Source organism: Cucurbita pepo, chromosome LG03 (genome assembly GCF_002806865.2).
Source record: "Cucurbita pepo subsp. pepo cultivar mu-cu-16 chromosome LG03, ASM280686v2, whole genome shotgun sequence".
NCBI classification, from domain to species: domain Eukaryota; kingdom Viridiplantae; phylum Streptophyta; class Magnoliopsida; order Cucurbitales; family Cucurbitaceae; genus Cucurbita; species Cucurbita pepo.
The window spans coordinates 6,777,015-6,796,298 of NC_036640.1; the positions used below are offsets into that span (position 1 = coordinate 6,777,015).

Consider the following 19,284-nt stretch of genomic DNA (forward strand, 5'->3'; position numbering starts at 1 on the left):
AACGAAGAAAATAAGAGGTGGAAGCTCTGGTGATACCATTCACACTGCTAGGAGGCATGGTAAGCTTTGTTAGTCACCCTTTATTGCCATGGAGGCTTACTCGGTTCTTAGGGCATATAGGTTGTTTAAATCTTGAACTCTCACTTTCAAGACTCTCTAGACTAGCTCCTAGGGTCTTGACCACTGATCGACTCTCACGATCCTGGGTTGCTCGATCTACTAGAAATGTTTGTACTTTTAACTCAATACAATCACATATGCTTTATTAGGTAGGTAATACTACAAAGAACTCGTTCTCAAAGTACATATGCAAACTCAACGAGGAGATAACGTCCATCAATCACCTAGAGCATAGAATACATTCTCAAGCTCAATTGAGAGATAACATTCATCCATCACCTAGAGCATAGATCACAACAACCCAACAGAGTACCAAGCATAGCGAAAATTGATTCATTAAACAAGAATAGGTCTCGGGATATTGTAAATAAACCATATCTAAGTGGGTTATAAATGGATGTATATGATTAATCTCATATCATGCATGGTAAAAAGGTAAAGGCTTCATTATGCATAACAAATTATTAGGTGGCCATGTTATGACATTGATCAAATATGCAGAAGATATCATCTGTTATTCAATATTTTGCTTATCCGGCCTCATACATACGGACGACTAAGGCAAAACAACTTCTAATAGGCTTTAACAGGATTGGTAGTGAGACCAAATCCAAATGGGAACAGAGGATCATAATGTCGATCACCAACGTTCATGGGTAGCTGATCAACTGTCTTAAACCATGTCCGTGACAGCTTCCCACTAAAACCATAATCACCAAACAATACATCAGTAACGCCTTTACCTTCTGTTCCTGGAAGCCAAGCAGCAACAACTGCGTCTATTACAGCAACATAAGGTTGCAAAACTACAGGCCGACCCGAGATTACTATAACGACGCATTTGACAGCACCACACACATTCGTGATGGTGCTTGGACCAGGCTCAGAAATGGTTAGATTTAAGCTATCACCAAAGGTTTCTGCATATGGAGGCTCTCCTACGACGACAATGGCATAAGAAAATTGGTTCGACTTGACAAACTGTGCGCTCGGATTCTCTTTAAACACAACTTTTGTTTTCGGGTCAACGGTATCCTTAATTGCTGAAAGAATGGTTGTACCAGAAGTAAGATTGTTACCACCAAGACCCTGCCATTCAATGGTCCAACCACCACATTGAAAACCAAGGTTGTCTGCATGGCTACCAGCAACAAGGATTTTTGGGGCTTTCTTTGGAAGAGGTATCATAGGTTTGTCAGCTGACTCTCCATTCTTTAGCAATACTAGTGATTTCCTTACAGCTTCTCTAGCTAATTCTCTGTGCTCCTATTGTAAATGAAAAAATATATTTGAAACATTTCGGTATCACGAATTTTAATATTGACAACTTTATGTATATATATAAGTACCTTTTTGCCGAGTTCATTGACGAAGGTTGAATCAGCTAACGGGTTCTCGAATAAACCCATGATGAATTTCACTCGCAAAATTCTCTTCACGGCATCGTCGATTCGACTAATAGGAATTACGTTGCTTTTTACCAAGTAGGTAAGCCCATCAATGAACTCTGTGTAATTATATGGAACCATTATCTGTGACAAAGAGATTAAATGATTAAGGGCGTTTGATGAAATATAGGTATGTATAGTTGAATATAATCGTACTAACCATGTCAATGCCAGCGGTGATGCCTGCTATAATGGAATATGTATAGTTAGCATGAGGTGGGGAGGTGATCCTATCAATACCCTGCCAATCTGAGATGACAAAACCCTGAAACAACAATCGTTTAAACTCATCAATGATTTCTATACCGAGCGAGTACCATAAAAGAAGAGATTATTTTACCCGAAAATGGAGAGTGTTCTTAAGAAATCCAGTAATTAAATCTTGATTCTCATGCATCTTCTTTCCATTCCAGCTAGAGAATGAGATCATAATAGTTGATACCCCCTTGATGATTGAGTTATAGTAACCTGGCATGTGAATGCTAAACAATTCATGTCTATTTGCAACGGTGTTGTTCTCATTGATACCTTTGGTGGTTCCACCATCACCTACATAATGTTTTGCACAAGCGGCTACTTTTTCCCTGTTCAGTAGGATTGTATGTTAGTATATTTTGACCAAACACAAATTATTGTGATGTTAATTAAAGAAAAAGTTATACCTCCCGGCAACATAAGGAACACCTTTGCGCGAGTTCGCTGGAATCTCTCCTTGTAAACCTGATATAATCTCAGTCATCGCTCGAACAATGTTAGGGTCTTCGCTATAGCTTTCATAACATCGACCCCAACGTGGATCTCTACAAACCGCAATGCAGGGTGCAAAGACGTAAGAAATGCCAGTAGCTCGAACTTCAAGTGCAGTAGCTGCTCCAATCCTCTTAACAAGGTTGGGATCCCTACACCATAACTTGAGTGAGTATTTATCGCCTTAATAAACAATCTCATTTATTGGACACTTTTGATTGGTTTTGCCCAAAAATGTATGGTTACCTGGTAGCTCCAAGGCCAACATTATGAGGAAAAATGGTAGCATTATAAACATTATTGTGGCCATGAACGGCATCAATTCCATAAATCATTGGAATACCAAGTCTAGTTGATAAAGAGCCTTCTTGAAATTCATTAACCATGTCAATCCAGACCTTGGGAGAAGCCTCTTTTGCTGGAACACTGCCACCGCCACTCAGGATACTCCCTACCATTTAAAAATATGTTTTATACTATTAGAACCTGATGATTTTCTGATTAATAGTTGGAAAGAAGAAGAAGATTAATATGGGGATTACCAATTAAATACTTGCTCATCACCTCCTTGGAGGCAACCGTTCGGTCAATTTGCACCATTTGTCCTATTTTTTCTTCAAGGCTCATCCTACCCATTAGGTCACGGATTCGAACATTCAATGGTTGTTTTGGGTCTTTATATTTCAAGTACTCAGGTTTTGCCCACACTTCCGTCAACCAAAAAAGGAAGAACCCCATAAAAAATATGGGAATTTTCGCCATACTGTGTGTTACTTAGTTGCCTGCAAATTTCAACATATTTAAACTTTGTCAACATTTACAATTTAATCATAAACTACTACAACAACGTATCTCGATTTATGTATAATATTATTTAGTATATGATTCACTAAACGTACAATGAAGGATTCAAGTTATAACGTTTTTCTACAATATTTTTTTTCCTTAAAATTGTCTGACATAAATATATTTAAAATGATAATTAACATATACTCGTTAGTTTCAAATCAGATATTCAAATATCGTATAAGTAATAAAAATTAAATTATGGAAATAAAAAAATAAAAATACTGTTGGCGATGTGTTAAATTGACTATTTTTTATTTATATTTTGTCCAAAAATGGCTACCCAGCACGTTGTTCGTTGACTTTCAACGAAGGACTTTATGAATGTATAGTAAATGCGAAGCAGTAAATAATATAAAATTGACACGGAAAATATTTAGATGCTATAGTTTAAAAAGAAAAAGTAGAAGTGGTGTAGCCCTTTGCACAAAAATAAATAAATAAATAGTAATAACCTATTGTTAATTTTAAAACTATTTGTTGAGATTTCAATTCATATGTTTCTAATTTTATATTTTCAAAATTTATGTTTTTTTTCCCCCTAATTTTCTTATCAAAGAACATTCAAATCCCCTTAACCAAATTCCAAAACTAAAAATAAAGCTTTAAAAGTTATTTTTGAATTTTCAAAACTTAGCTTAATTTATAAAATTTGGTAAGCTTTAGTTTTCAAAAATCAATTAAATATCAAACTAGTGTCACAAATATTGGAATACGTGCCATTTGTTTATTAAGTCTTTTTCAAACATGATTTCAATCATGTTTGGAACTTTTTGTTGTCTTAATGTCTTTTTAAGTAACTTTTTTATAGATATTATTAAAGTATAGAATATAAATAAATAAATCTTATGAACGGAACAACGTTCAAAGTTGTTATATTAAAAAATTAATAGTGATGATATATTAACTTTCATCTTTTTCTAAGTATCCTTATAACACTTTTCACCCTATAGTTTAAAATAATGTAATAAACTAAACTCTTAAATAACAAAAGACCAAAAAGAAAGAATTTGTCATCATTCATATCCATTAAGAACCATAATTAAATAGTGCTCTATGTACATTCAACTATTCAATCATTTTCAACCTTTTTCATGCAAAAAGGTCAATTAGAATTATAAAATTAATTGGTTGAATAAATTTTGTATTTAATAGAATCTTCCCCTTTCAATTTCGTATGAGGGTGAAAATTTAACCACCAAAAAAAACAAAAATCTTATAATTCTAAAAATCTCATCATTTAATACTCATAAATGAATGCAAAAGTACTTAATAAACTATGATTATGCTAAATATGTGTAGTTTGGATCCAAAGTGTGGCGCCCAAATTATAATAATAAAATGAAAAATAATAATAATAAATGTTATTAAAGTACAATTTCGGAAACGAACTAATGCTAATATCATCAACACCAATAAGTGTGTAATAGTTTTAGAAAAAATTAATTAATTTTTCTATAATCACGTTTGAAAATTAAGTCCCCTTTAGTACAGATTTGGAGTGTTTTTTAGATGATGAGAAGAGGTTTTTCAAAATATTTTAAGAATTTTTTATGTCTTTAACCGTCCTCCACAGTGAAATGATTTTAAATCTCACGCCATTTCCCCCACTCTACTCCCTAACACAGGCCCTGACACGCCTAACGAACCTTCTCGGCCCGCTGCGGATACCGTCCAATCGACGTGTCTTATCGGACTGCTGCCTCGCAACGCCCTAATTCCAGAGCACAGCACCACCGTCCAATATATGAATCTCTCCCTCGCCTCTCTCAGTCTCATTCTATGTTTAAACCGATCTTCAGACTTTCCTCTTCATGTTTTGATTTTCAATTGAAGTTTGAAAGTAGATTCAAGTAAAAGCGTGTTAAATCGCGGAAGTGTTAGTAATCCTGTTTTCTCTGTTTCGATTCTTTTAACTTGCAGATTCAGCAGAAGCAGTATTCGTGGACGTAATCGTTTCCAATTAATGTGTAATTTCTCTAGATCTAACAATCACACGCATAACTCAGTACAATCCAGAGCAATAATTAGAATCCTCACATTTCGCAATATCAAGCAAACACAGCAACTAAACAGAAACAGCAGAAGTTCAAGAGAATGAAAACTTACAGAGGGAGAAGATACCGACGGAAGAACCACACAGGCAACTCGCCAGCTTGAAAGTCTTAGACAGCGGCTTAGAGTCGCAAAGAAGAGAGAGATCTGAATTTCTGAAGAACGTGAAGTCAGAAATTGCAACTATGTGTGCTCTCAAGTCCGCAATGTGGGTGTTCCTTATATACAAAAACTTGCTGATTTTCTTTTTTTTTTTTCTTTTTTTTTTTCTATTTTATTTACTTATTATTATTAGAATTACATTTTTGTTATACTTTCAAATGTGAATTTCCACGTCAGCATATAATTCCCTTTTATTTCTCAATATGGTAATGGAAAAGAGGATCAATGAAGTTTGACTATATTCAAAACTTAAAATTGAAGCTAATCATAAATAATATGCTCCAAATTAAGGCTAAACCTTAATTATGAGATTAATATTTTATTATTGTAATGAAATTCACTTTCTTTTTTTATTCCCGAGTATTGACGGAAAAGAAAAGGAAGTGAGTTCCGGCAAGACTAAAGCACGGCAAACTAAAAGAGGCTAGGAAAGCCACGGGCAAGTGAACATATTAACTAAGTCAATCATGAATTGAATGATCCTTTAAGGAACCGACTAGGTTAAGACTAAGAAGAGCGGTTAAAGAAACAAGGAATGTCTTCCACTCTTACACAGAGCCTCTGCCACGTCAAGTGGATAGGCAGCAAGCACAACTAGATCTTCGTTTCATACCCTCCATCATAAATTTTTGATTGAGCCATCGAAACTGAAGACGACCCACCGCTAGCATATATTGTTCTCTTTGGGCTACCATTAGCAGATATTGTCCTTTTTTGGCTTTCTCTTTCGGGCTTCCCATCAAGGTTTTAAAACACGTCTACTAGGGAAAGGTTTCCACAACCTTATAAAGAGTATTTCGTTCTCTCCCCAACCAATGTAAAATATCACAATTCACCCATCTTTGAGGGCGTAGCGTCCTTGCTGACACTCATTCATTTCTCCAATTGATGTGGGAGATATCACAATCCACTCCTCTTTCAGGGTCTAGCATCCTCTCTAGCACTCGTTTCTTTCTCCAATCGATATAGGACCCCTACCAAATTCACTCCTATTCAGGGCCCAACATCTTTACTAGCACACCACCTTGTGTCTACCCTCTCAGGGAACAGCCTCCTCACTAACACATAGTCCAACTCTGATACCATTTGTAATGCCCCAAGTCCACCGCTAGCAAATATTGTTCTCTCTGGGCTTCTACTCCAGGCTTTAAAACACGTCTACTAAGAAGAGGTTTTCACACCCTTATAAAGATCGTTTCGGTCTCCTCCCCAATCATCACACTGAAAATAGGCTTCATTGGTATAAAAGGTAATTTTTAATTATTTGTTAATTGTTGTATCTTCAAGATTGCTCTTATTTGGTTCCCTCGTAGTATCACACATATATAATTGTAGATGCGGTTCCAGCGAAGGATAGGCACGTGCGTTGAAAATTCAACATTTACAAAGATTCGATTTTCATTATTATTTACTTTTTTTTTAATTATTAATTGGATGGAAGCTATGAGATGTGGTCGCTGAATTATGTATATTAAAAAAAAGAATAAAATAAAAGGTCATTTTTAAATTAATAAAAGAAAGGGAAGGGCATCGTGGTGAACAACTAGGCCGTTTAAGAGACGCTCAAACACGAACCCCACTTCATTATTTTCGACCTTTCAGGATTCCCCTTCCTTTTCAACGACAAAAATATTCTTTTTTTTTTATTTATTTTATTTGTGGATTTCCTCCCATTTAATTTCTCTTTTAAAAATAATTATCGGTTAACTTTAATTAAAGCTGTCGATGCCAAAGGCTTTAAAGCAAGTCGTATTGACGGACAGACATGGCCTACTCTTTAATAACTATTAGGAGGATATTTCGGAGATATATTTTAATAATTAGTTAGAATATATTTGAGATATGTAGGAGTTGTTAATATAGTTTTGATTAACGGTCTATTTTATTTATTTACCCCATTTACTTAGTTATATATTTTTTTCTATTTTTAGGTATTAGTTGAAAGTTTGTATCTTATTTAAGATGGTAAAGCAGAATGAAGATCATACCTTCGATCCCAATTCTATTTCTATTTCTCATTCTTAACATGGTATCAGAGCACCGATCTTGGTGTTCTTAAATATCAAAATTTCCTTTATGGCGGAATCAGCCAAATTCAGCTTCAAAATTTCGGATGTTGATTTAACACATCCTTACTATATTCATCACTCTGATCAGCTAGGATATTCACTTGTTCCAATCAAATTAAATGGAGCAAATTACCCATCCTAGAGTAAATCAGTTATGCATGCTCTTATTGCCAAGAAGAAAATTGGCTTCATTGATGGCACAATTGAGGAACCGTCCCAAGATGCAAATTCAACCGAATTCGAACTCTGGAATCAGTGCAACAGTATGATAATATCTTGGTTAACTCATTCCGTTGAAGCAGATATCGCTAAAGGCATTATTCACGCCAAGACAGCTCATCAAGTGTGGGTTGATCTTCACGATCAATTCTCACAAAAGAATGCTCCAGCAATTTTTCAAATACAAAACTCGATAGCAACGATGTCACAAGGAACCATGGCACTGTCAACATATTTCACCAAGCTCAAAGCACTCTGGGATGAACTGGAAGCGTACCGCACACCATTTACCTGTAATCAACGTCAAATACATATTGATCAACGCGAAGAAGACAAGTTGATGCAATTGCTCATGGGGCTCAATCAGTCTTATAAAACGGTGAGATCTAACATATTGATGATGTCTCCAATACCTAATGTGAGGCAAGTCTATTCATTACTTGTACAAGAAGAGATGCAGCGTCAGGTAACTTCCGAACCTACTGAGAAAATCTCGATTGCATCAGCAGTGCAAAAGAAAACAATATATTCAAAATTCGCCAAGGACAAATTGTGTGAACACTGCAATAAAAGTGGTCATACAATTAATGAGTGTCGAATTCTTAAGTTTCACTGTAAGTTTTGTGATAGAAGGGGCCATACAGAAGATCGGTGTCGACAGAAAAATAATTCTGGAAGGATAAGACAAGTCAATCAACACAATAATCGTGGATATCGATCATCTGCAAATATGGCCGATGTTTCACAGTTGAATACAGAAGAACAGTCACCTAATTCCATTCCAAATTTTTCTTCTGAGCAATTACGACAGATAGCACAAGNACAAGTTGTATGACATGCAATCTCACAAATTCTTTATCAGCCGTGATGTCAAATTTTGTGAAGATGATTTTCCTTTTTCATCAGCTTCACAAACTTCGACATTAGCTCCTTCGACTCCTGTTGTACCACTTCATGATCCATCCTACTCAAACATCCATCCTCCACCTTCTATTCCTTCACCTCCTATTCCTCCTTCACCTCCTATACCTTCACCTACTACTTCGTCGTCTTCTCCACCTTCTCCAGATTCGCCCACTAATTCCAATCCTATCCCACCTGATACATCAGCTTCACTCCGACATTCTACTCGTACTAAACAGCCTCCAGCTTGGCATAAGGATTATGAGATGTCTTCTGGAGCCAATCATTTAACCTCTAGCTCAAGTCCCGGCACTGGCACCAGGTATCCCCTTCATCATTACCTTTCATTCTCTCGTTTTTCTCCTACTCAACGTGCTTTTCTAGCTCTTATTACATCTCAGACAAAACCTAAAACCTATGACGAGGTAGTTGGTGAACCGTTATGGCAACAGGCTATGAATGATGAAATTGCAGCTTTGGAACGTAATCATACATGGTCTCTCGTTCCTCTACCACTTGGTCATAAAGCTATTGGTTGTCGTTGGGTGTACAAAATTAAATACAACTCTGATGGTTCTGTTGAACGTTATAAAGCTCGACTAGTAGCAAAGGGATACACTCAGGTTGAAGGTATTGATTACACAGAAACATTTTCCCCTACAGCGAAACTTACTACACTTCGTTGCTTACTCACTGTTGCTGCTGCTCGAAAATGGTTCACCCATCAGTTGGATGTTCAAAATGCCTTTCTCCATGGTAATCTAGACGAGGAAGTTTATATGTCTTTACCACCAGGTCTTCGCCGACAGGGGGAGAATACAGTATGTCGGCTCCATAAATCTCTTTATGGATTAAAACAGGCTTCTCGCAATTGGTTCTCCATATTTTCTACAACTATACAAAATGCAGGCTACACTCAGTCCAAAGCAGATTACTCTTTGTTTACTAAGAGTAAAGGTACTTCTTTCACTGCAGTTCTAATCTATGTTGATGATATTCTGTTGACAGGCAATGATCTCGAAGAAATTCAATATCTCAAGACTAGTTTACTCCAGAAATTTCTTATCAAAGATTTAGGAAATTTGAAATATTTTCTAGGCATTGAATTTTCTCGATCTAGAAAAGGAATTTTTATGTCTCAAAGGAAGTATGCTCTAGACATCCTTCAAGACACAGGTCTTACAGGAGCACGTCCAGACAAATTTCCTATGGAGCAAAATCTGAAACTTTCTTTAACTGAAGGAGAGAAGTTGAATGATCCAAGTAAATACAGACGGTTGATTGGCAGATTAATATATTTGATCGTGAACAAAATCTCAAGTGTGTTTTCAATGGAAACGTCAAAATTCCATTAAAAAAAAGTGATGGAATGGTCCAAAAATAGACGTTAATGATTAGGATTTGAAACAAATAAGCGTGGAGAATGGGAATGTGGTTTAAAAAGAAAGTTTGTATTTGGAGTATGATTATTGGGAGGAAATAGTTAGATGTGAATTAAGAGTAGTAAAGGGGTAATAATTGTGTTCACTTAATTACTGCAAACTTACAACAATTTTAATTCTTAAGACAAGATCCGACGGATCCGATTCCGGGTTGGATACAACCCGTAAACCAACGACCAGCAGCCCACTCCAATAACCAAACAAGCCCGGTTGACAATCGAATACCCGAGGCCCAATCTCAGTGACGGCAGCCCAAACATCACCTGAATTTTGTTGGCACCACAGAACATAAAAGAAACAACAATCACTGTCCATTAAACATGTGTATGTTACAATACAATACAATACAATACAATACAATACAATACAATACAAACTCATTGAAACAGAGAAGATAAGATACTGTAAAAACCTTGGAACAACAACAATACATCCCAACAATCAATAAGTCCCACCAAAGTTATGCCACTTCTTCCGTAGGTTTTGCAGCAGCAGCAACAGTGTTGGAATTTGCGTCTTCAATTTCTTTTATTTGCCTCAGAATGTCTGCCTTCTTGTCGAGCAAGGCATTGATTTTAACATCCATCTTCTCTAGTTTCTGTTTCAATTTCCCCAGATCTCTACTTTTGTTTTTCTCTTCTACTTTCTTCTTCTTTTCTTCTTTATCTTTCTTGTTTTTCTTCTCGTTATCCTTCTCCTCTTCTTCTTCTCCTCCTCCTCCTCCTCCTCCTCTACAAGCTCCCTTCTCACCTGCTTCTTCTTCTACTTCTATTTCTATTTCTATCTCTATTTCCCTGCTTCTGCTGCTGCTCTTCGTTTCATCTTCCTTCTCTTTCTTCTTCTTCTCCTTCTTTCCCTTCGTTTNTTTGAAACTTGTTTTCGAGATATACATTTTAAATTCGAATGGAAAAGAGTCCTTACACGAGCCTTCATTTTCTTCAAATATATTTTCTAAGATTCCATGCCTCAAAATAGGAATGCGATCTAGATTCAACAGAAGGAGAAATGAAAATTGGATACAAACTACAACAGANTTCGCCATCATCTTCTTCATCCTCCTCCCCCTTCTTCTTCTTCTTCTTCTTCTTATTCTTTTCTTCTTTAATATCATCTTCTCCTTTCTCCTTTTTCTCCTGTTCCTTCTCTCCTCCTTTCTTCTTCTTCTTCTTCTTCTCTTCTTTACTATCATCTTCTTCTTCTCCTCCTTTCTCCTTCTTCTTCTTTTCCTTCTCTTCTTTCTTTTTCTTCTTCTTCTCTTCTTTACCATCATCATCATCATCATCATCGTCTTCTTCTTCTTCTTCTTCATTCTCAATTCCTTTCTTCACCTTCTTATCTTCCACTGCATCACCACCTTTACCCTTCTCCTTCTCTTTATCCTTCTTACCCTTTTCCTGTTTCTTCTCTTCTTTTTCACACTCTTCATCATCCTCAACTTCCTTCCTCTTGTCTTTTTTTTCTTTCACTTCATCACTCTCCCCACACTTCCCATCTTTCTTCTTATGTTTCTTTTCATCTTTTTTCTCTTTCTTCTCCTCTTCCTTCTCCTTTTCCTTCTTCTTCTTCTTCACTTCTGTTTCCTTCTCTGCTCCATCCTCATCTTTGTTCTTCTTTTTTGCTTCTTTTTCATCTTTGCCTTCATCCTTCTTCCTCTGCTTCTCTTCTTTCTTCTTCTCCTTTTCATTCTCAACATCTTTCATCTTCTCTTTCCTCCCTGATGAGCTCTTGAGTTGAACCTCGACCTCCGTCTTCTCTTTCTTTCCATCTTCATATTTAGCCTCCTTGCTCTTGATCTTAACCTCATGCTTTTCTTTCTCCACCTCATCATCCACCTTAACAACCTCAGACTCAACTTCAACCTTTGTCTTCTCTTCCTTTCCCATAATTGGGATAGCTACAGATTCATCAGCCATGTTGATGAATTTCGCTAAAACTTCAGTTATGAAATCTTCTTCCCAACTGCACTTGATTTTCAATACTAAACGCACCTGAGCAATTAGAAAGCAGAGGATCACCAACTGAAAATATTCCTCTAGAGCAAAATAAATAAAAAGAGAAAAGAAATTGAAGTAACTTGAAAAGTTCTTGATCTGTAATAATTAAACTAGCATGTTAACGAAGAAAAGTGGAACTGATTTATTGCTGTATTTCAGCATTATGTGCAATAAAAAATTGTCTAACCGTGCCTTTTCTTTTTCCAAAAGAATCATAAAGTAAACTATCGGCAATACTGCACAAGGATAAACCATATATATATATATATTTTTTTGATCTCTTCCACTTTTACCAGTTTGAAACTTGTTTTCGAGATATACATTTTAAATTCGAATGGAAAAGAGTCCTTACACGAGCCTTCATTTTCTTCAAATATATTTTCTAAGATTCCATGCCTCAAAATAGGAATGCGATCTAGATTCAACAGAAGGAGAAATGAAAATTGGATACAAACTACAACAGAACCAAATAAAGAGGAGAGGTTCCTCCCTAACTAAGCGATGGATTAAGAAGAAGATCGCAAATAATCAGGATCCTAAAGCCGCATTAATTCCGTAAACCAAAAATTAACAACCGGATTCCAATGAGGAAAGAAAAAGGCAAAAATCGAAAACACTTCCCTCGCGGATTCAAGAACCGGATTCGAAATAGCGATTCATTCATCCAACAGAGAGCACAGAACATTGAAGGGATTGAAAGGAAGCACATAAATAAGCAAATCGAAGAGGAACAAAAGGAGAAAGAATCTGAAAACAAGAAACGGTGTTGCATCGTTACCTTATGTTAGAGTGTGGATGGAATTGGAAGATGGGAGGTTGAAGCGGTGATTGAGAATGGAAGAACGTAAGAAACGGCGAGGAGTATTTATCGGAATGGAGAGTAGGGAAGGAATGGAAACAAATGGAAGCACATGTACCTTGTTTGGCGTCAAAATTTAATAGCGTTCCCATTGATTCTCTACAAATTTTGGTCGCCACCGAACACGGAATGGACAAGAAAGAGAAGGAAAAGCAAAACGTAATGGGTAAGCAATACGCATAATTAATTTTTCAACTGTTTTTTCTTACTCGCTTTCAATTCGCCCTCGTCAATAACCCCATAATTACAGTCATTTAAGGGTATTTTAGTCTTTTTACTCTTATCATCTTTAATATTCAAAATATTACTTTTTCGTCTTTTACCCCTACTTAAATTAAATTAATAAAAATATCTATAAAAAAATAGTCTACGATTAATTTTGGATGAAAATTTATTACTATTTTATTTAAAAAATACTCTTCAACTTTAATAAATTTTATTAATATTTTTCTACTTAAACAAAATTAATTTTAAATTAAAAAATAAAATAAAATATTAGTCCAAATGGTTAGTCAACTGAATTTAAATCATTAACTTCCTGTTAATGAGAGAGACGTGAAATAAAAATATCAATTTTTTTTTTTCAATTTTTTATTTCATAAAAGATTTATTGTCTTTGTTTTTATCCTCATCATGTCGGCCAACTATAAAATTTATTGTCTTTTTTGGGCATGGTTGGTTACCTAATACTTCCCTACACAGTGTCCATGCATATGCACGTGGACCCACTAGATGAGCTTGTTATGATACCCCTCAACCTGACTATGAGCTAATGCACACTCATGATATCGAAAATTAATGAACGAGAACTTCACACCATTTTACTCTATACCTTCACAAGACATCAGCCCCTAATAAACATTCTATAATATTTTATAGTTTTAATGAACTCTAAATGACATGAAACTTAGCATGACACCTACTTATAAAATTAGGAATAAATTATGCATGTACGATGAATTGTTATGATTATGACAGGTATATTTGGATTAGGGCTTATGAACCTTATAGAAGGTCAGAAGCTTAGGTTGTGCCTTAAGCTTTTAATGATGGACCCTTTGAGTTAAAACCATGTGCTTATTAACCTATGACTTATACTTGAAATATTTCGGTATATTTTTCATTCATCTCGTCCTTTCATTCCCATGTAGCTTATTCCATTTTGTTGTTTTACCACGGTACCTTTACAATTGCTATCTCTTGAGTACACATGACCTTTACTTGATCCTTACTAGTCTTTCCTCCTAGTTTAGGCCTTCATCTATTTTTAAGGGTTTGTAATCTACCATGGGTGTTGGTTCAGTCAAATACTTGCGAAGCAACAAAATGTGGGACAAGTTATTCATTGCGGAGAGGGATTGTAGTAAGGCTAATAAATATGTCATCGGTCACACTCGATCTAGAATCTTGAAGAGCCGGATGAAACATGGGCTCAACTTACCCTTCCGTGTTAATCTTAGGACGTCTTTCACTAGGGTCACCTTTAGAAATTCCTTGTCGCCTACCTTAAACTCTAGGTTTATACATCTTACGTCAGGGTAACTCTTTTGTCTAATTTAGGTTATATTGCATCCTCCCCCTAGCTTTTTGCACAACCTCATTGGTGGCTTGGATCAACTCTTGTTCTAGCTATTCACGCTCGCCTACTTCATCCTTGTATATTGAGGACTTGCATCATTTTCCCTACAAGGCCTCAAATGATATCATATCAATGATTGCTTAAATATTATTGTTGTAGGTAAATTCTATGAGGTGCAACTCAGAATCTTAATTACCTCCAAACTCAAACACATAGGTAAATTCTATGAGGTGCAACTCAGAATCTTAATTACCTCCAAACTCAAACACACAAGCACCCAACATATCTTCCAAGGTTTGGTTCAAATGCTCAATTTATCTATCTATTTATGGGTGAAAATTAATACTGAAGTTGAGTTAAGTACCCAATGCTTTCTGTGGGCTGCGCCAAAAGGCCAATGTAAAATATAGGTCTCGATCTGACACAATTAACACAAGCATTCCTGTAGTCTCACGATCTCCCTCATACATCTGTTCCCAATTATCCACTGTATGTAGCCATCTTAGGTATGAATTGAGCTGACTTCATAAATTTGTCGATGATTACCCATATGACAGTATATTCTTTTAAAATCCTAGGTAGACTGTAACGCCCCTAATTTTCTAAACCTAATTAGTGACGTCACCTATGCATGCATAATTCTTTATGCAGAAGCTTATCATAAATAACCTTCGAAGAAACACTAACAAAGTCTTTCATAAAAATTCATAAATCCAAAACAACCCTATCTCCTAAAATAAACCTTCAACAATTGAATTCAAAATAAATCTAAATAAAACAATACTCAATACTATAACTTAAAATAGTCCAATAAATGTAAACTCCTAAAAATATCCCGTCTCCAACTTCTATGGTGTACTCAGCCGTCAACCGTACTTTGGCGCCTTGCCTTTACTTGAAAAATGTAGGTAGCATGTGGCTTGAGTATTTTATGAAATACTTAGTAAGTCACCCCACTGTTGGGGTTAGGAATGCAAACACATGCAACATATGAGCACGACCTAACTTTTCGTAAACTTTACATAGCCTTGGGCGCTTTTCTATTCCGGGTAGGGTTGGGTGTGTGGTACTCCTTCACACACAGCCCATGTACGCGTACATAGACCCACCAGGCGGGCTCGTATACATACCCCCTGGGCCTGACTTGGTCAGGTACAACGTGTTACACGTCGCCGGATACCACATAACAGAAAAGAACCTGCATAATATCATGGCGAACATAAATATCGTAATTCATTCTTTCGTATCATAAAGGGGAAGAATCCCGATGCATGTGACATACATATATGCATGAGGTCCCTTAACATATCTAACATGACATTACATAAGCAGTGCTACCATCACATTTACGTTTCTTACATCACATGACATCTAACATGATTTACATTACATGACATATTACATAACATGAAATACATTCTAGTTGCATAAACATCTCATGACATGACTCGATAATACTACGTGTATCCATGACATCGATCAACATTTTCATGGCATATATTACTAGCATATCATTCATAACTTCACATAACATAAACAGTCAACGGCCAGCATAACCCATTACGTTTCATAGCACAAACAGTCACATAATTCATACATCATATAGTCATATCACATAATAAAACATGGTGCATGCAGGGGCCATAGGGCACGCACCATCATACAACACGTAGTAAACTAACTCCAACAGTAAGGTCACTTACCTCGATGGCCTTGGTTGAAGTCACTCACAACGAGCTAATCCTAGCTGTTAAATACGTCCTATGATAACCACATAAAAACTTAGTAACCTTTCATAATATACCCTAGCTAAACCTCATGCTATTTATCAAAATAAACCCCCAACACAATCTGTCTTTGACGGTTAGGAACCATACTGACCTCGGATGGTAAAACTTAGGGCAGAAACGGCTTCGGAAGGGCCAAAAACCTAGGAATCAATATATTATAGTGATACCGAGCCGCCAAGTCGAGCTGCTGAGCCGACCAATTAAGTCGCCAAGCCAAGTCGCAGAATTTGACGGAGTCGAGCCACGGGGTTTGACGTAGCCAAGCCGCCGTACACGTCAAACCGAGCGGAGACCAAGGCCGCAGCGCGTGTCCGTGTTGGGCCGAAATGCACAGGGCCCGCGTTCGTTTCGTGGGTTGGTTCAGAGACCGAAAGTGAAACCCGACCCGTTTCCTTTGTCTTCCTTACCCAAAATCTGGCGAAAACCCTAATCGTTGCTGCGCCGCCGCCGACGACGTCACAACCCCGATCCCGATGGTGCGGCGACACCCCTCACCTAACCCGATAGACACGCAACGATATTCAACACTGATAGCTTCAGTCGACTCTCCCTCCGGCCACTCACCGAAGAAAGCCCAGCGAACCACCCTACACGTTTTCCCGGCTAACACACTCGATTTTTCCCATACTCTCAGACACCCTCGAAAACCCAAACAAGTTTGGAGAGCAAAAATCGTTTCCAAGCAAGGAGGAGAGTTGAATATAGAAATATGAAAGGTGTTTATGACTTTTCCATTAAGGTAGTAACTTCCTTGTCATAAATCGCACCTGACAATAAATGCATAGTATAATATCTTTTTATTTTGGCAGCAAAAATAAAATCTCAGCATAAAATCTAAAATAAATAAAAATCAGAATCCGACCTACAATAAAGTTCATTGTTATATCCTCCCATTTTCATTCTAGTATACTTAAAGGTTATAATAATCATGCTACCCGTTTCCATAATGTCTTTATCACGACATGAAAACATGGGTAAAAATGGATAATGAATTTTTTTTGCGTTTAAAACCATAAATATGTTTTATTTACAATTGTGAAATAGAGTTTTAGTACATTGGGCCTGGTAAACAAAATAACTTCGATTATTAAAACAATAAAAAAAATATATGGTGTGGCTCTGTATCACACTGACTCTAATCTACTTACATCCTTGATCAGTTCATTCTTGTCACCTAGAAAAACATGAGAGAACTTGAATGAGTATAAAAATTCAGTAAGACTTAATCGTGTCTATGATGTCTGTTAGATTACCACACTCTTTCTTGTCATGTTCTTGTTATTAACGTGAGAACTTACGCCCTTAAATTTTGTTTTTGAGTTCTGAGTTCTTGTTATGATCTAGCCAAGCACCTTGATCTTTGGTTCGATGTGTTGTTCTTGGACTTAGTTATTATTCTTGTTTCTTATTAGGTTCTCCATAACACTTCCTTTAGGATTTACAGTACAGGACATGAACCTAAAGACCTAAGTTTAAGGTTTAATATGATTCAAGCAATATAATCTAAACTTGTATTCAGAGCTTCATGTGTTCCTTGTGATACAACTTGAAACCTAACTCAAAGCTTCTTATGTTCTAAGCGGTGTAATGTAAAACCTACATCTAAGGCTTTTTACGTTCCAAGCGATGTAGTCTGAGTCATGAACATTTTGTACCATGGGAGGTTTAAGGGTTATTGGTTCATGGCTAAGGTAATCTACTCTTTTATGTTAACCAGGGGACTTGATTTGGTTTCTTCTATCATGAGCCATGACATCTGGTCAACCTGATAGTTATCTCTAACGTTGCCCTATATTACTTTCTATGAAAGATCGAGAAGGTCACATGGTTGGTGCAAAGCATGACTTGACATCCTGCAAGAAACACTACTAGGGTGTCCCCCAACATAGTGTAGGGCGTCTCATCTTGGTAAGGAAAAATATGAGATCTGAACATGACATCCTGCTAAGAAAAGCATAATGCAGGGTGTCACAATCGCACTCTTATGGTAGCAGGAAAGTGATTGTGCGATACTTGTTTTAACCCAGTAAACATGTCAACCGTATGGAAATCGTAACTGATAAATAATTCTGACGTATGATCAAGCCTCAACCATGTTTGAGAGAAAGTGTTTTAGAAAATGTGAGCGAGAAAATGCATCATAAAATAATTTGTAAGAAAGTAATGTTATAGGATAAAAGCAAATAAGCAATAACCACAACCTTGATAGTATATAACCTGAGTAGAAAGAATTACAACTAGTTCATCCTCCTATCGTATATTTTTGGGCATTTTAGTCCTTGTTGATGTAGACATGATTTGGGTGAACATTCATCTACCCCGTATTGACACGACAGGAATGGTACAGACCTAACTATACATGAAAGCAAGTAAAAGGGGTTTGGAATGGGCATGTGGTCATGAATAACATGTCTTAGAAAAACATGACCGAGACATCCAACATGTGGCCACAGGAAACACGTCTTTGACAAGCATGATTGTGATATCCTCCCCATTCAATTGGTTGGCATCTGTCAACTGACTCTTCACAAAGTCAATGCATTTCCATCTGATCTCTGCCTCAAAGAGTCTCTTCTAATCTCTAATGAATTGTTGAAAACTAACATGTCTTAGAAAAACATGACCGAGACATCCAACATGTGGCCACAGGAAACACGTCTTTGACAAGCATGATTGTGATATCCTCCCCATTCAATTGGTTGGCATCTGTCAACTGACTCTTCACAAAGTCAATGCATTTCCATCTGATCTCTGCCTCAAAGAGTCTCTTCTAATCTCTAATGAATTGTTGAAAACTAACATGTCTTAGAAAAACATGACCGAGACATCCAACATGTGGCCACAGGAAACACGTCTTTGACAAGCATGATTGTGATATCCTCCCCATTCAATTGGTTGGCATCTGTCAACTGACTCTTCACAAAGTCAATGCATTTCCATCTGATCTCTGCCTCAAAGAGTCTCTTCTAATCTCTAATGAATTGTTGAAAACCACTTCTTGGTTCGTTCTTTGTAAGTTTTTTTTTTTTTTTTTTTTTTTTTTTTTTTTTT

At 36.5% G+C, this 19,284-nt stretch overlaps 2 protein-coding genes across 3 annotated transcripts; both read right to left on the minus strand.

Moving 5' to 3' along the window:
- Positions 1 to 581: 581 nt before the first annotated feature.
- LOC111790322 (beta-glucosidase BoGH3B-like) lies at positions 582 to 5,405 on the minus strand. 2 transcript variants are annotated; one of them, XM_023671183.1, is made up of 8 exons: positions 5,271 to 5,405; positions 2,858 to 3,097; positions 2,562 to 2,766; positions 2,231 to 2,467; positions 1,909 to 2,152; positions 1,729 to 1,833; positions 1,470 to 1,652; positions 694 to 1,386 (listed from the first exon to the last, which is right to left on the minus strand). In XM_023671183.1, the coding sequence occupies exons 2-8, from the start codon at positions 3,075 to 3,077 to the stop codon at positions 694 to 696; spliced, it is 1,887 nt and encodes a 628-aa protein (XP_023526951.1). In that variant the 5' UTR covers positions 3,078 to 3,097; positions 5,271 to 5,405. The 2 variants fall into 2 exon arrangements, with proteins under 2 accessions (XP_023526952.1, XP_023526951.1); XM_023671184.1 differs by lacking the exon at positions 5,271 to 5,405 and having other exon boundaries at positions 582 to 1,386; positions 2,858 to 3,077.
- A 4,895-nt stretch (positions 5,406 to 10,300) lies between these two features.
- On the minus strand, positions 10,301 to 12,925 carry LOC111789726 (myb-like protein X). Its single transcript, XM_023670397.1, has 3 exons — positions 12,784 to 12,925; positions 11,100 to 11,999; positions 10,301 to 10,867 (listed from the first exon to the last, which is right to left on the minus strand). Exons 2-3 carry the CDS (start codon positions 11,922 to 11,924, stop codon positions 10,472 to 10,474), a joined length of 1,221 nt encoding a protein of 406 aa, XP_023526165.1. The 5' UTR covers positions 11,925 to 11,999; positions 12,784 to 12,925; the 3' UTR covers positions 10,301 to 10,471.
- Positions 12,926 to 19,284: the final 6,359 nt, after the last annotated feature.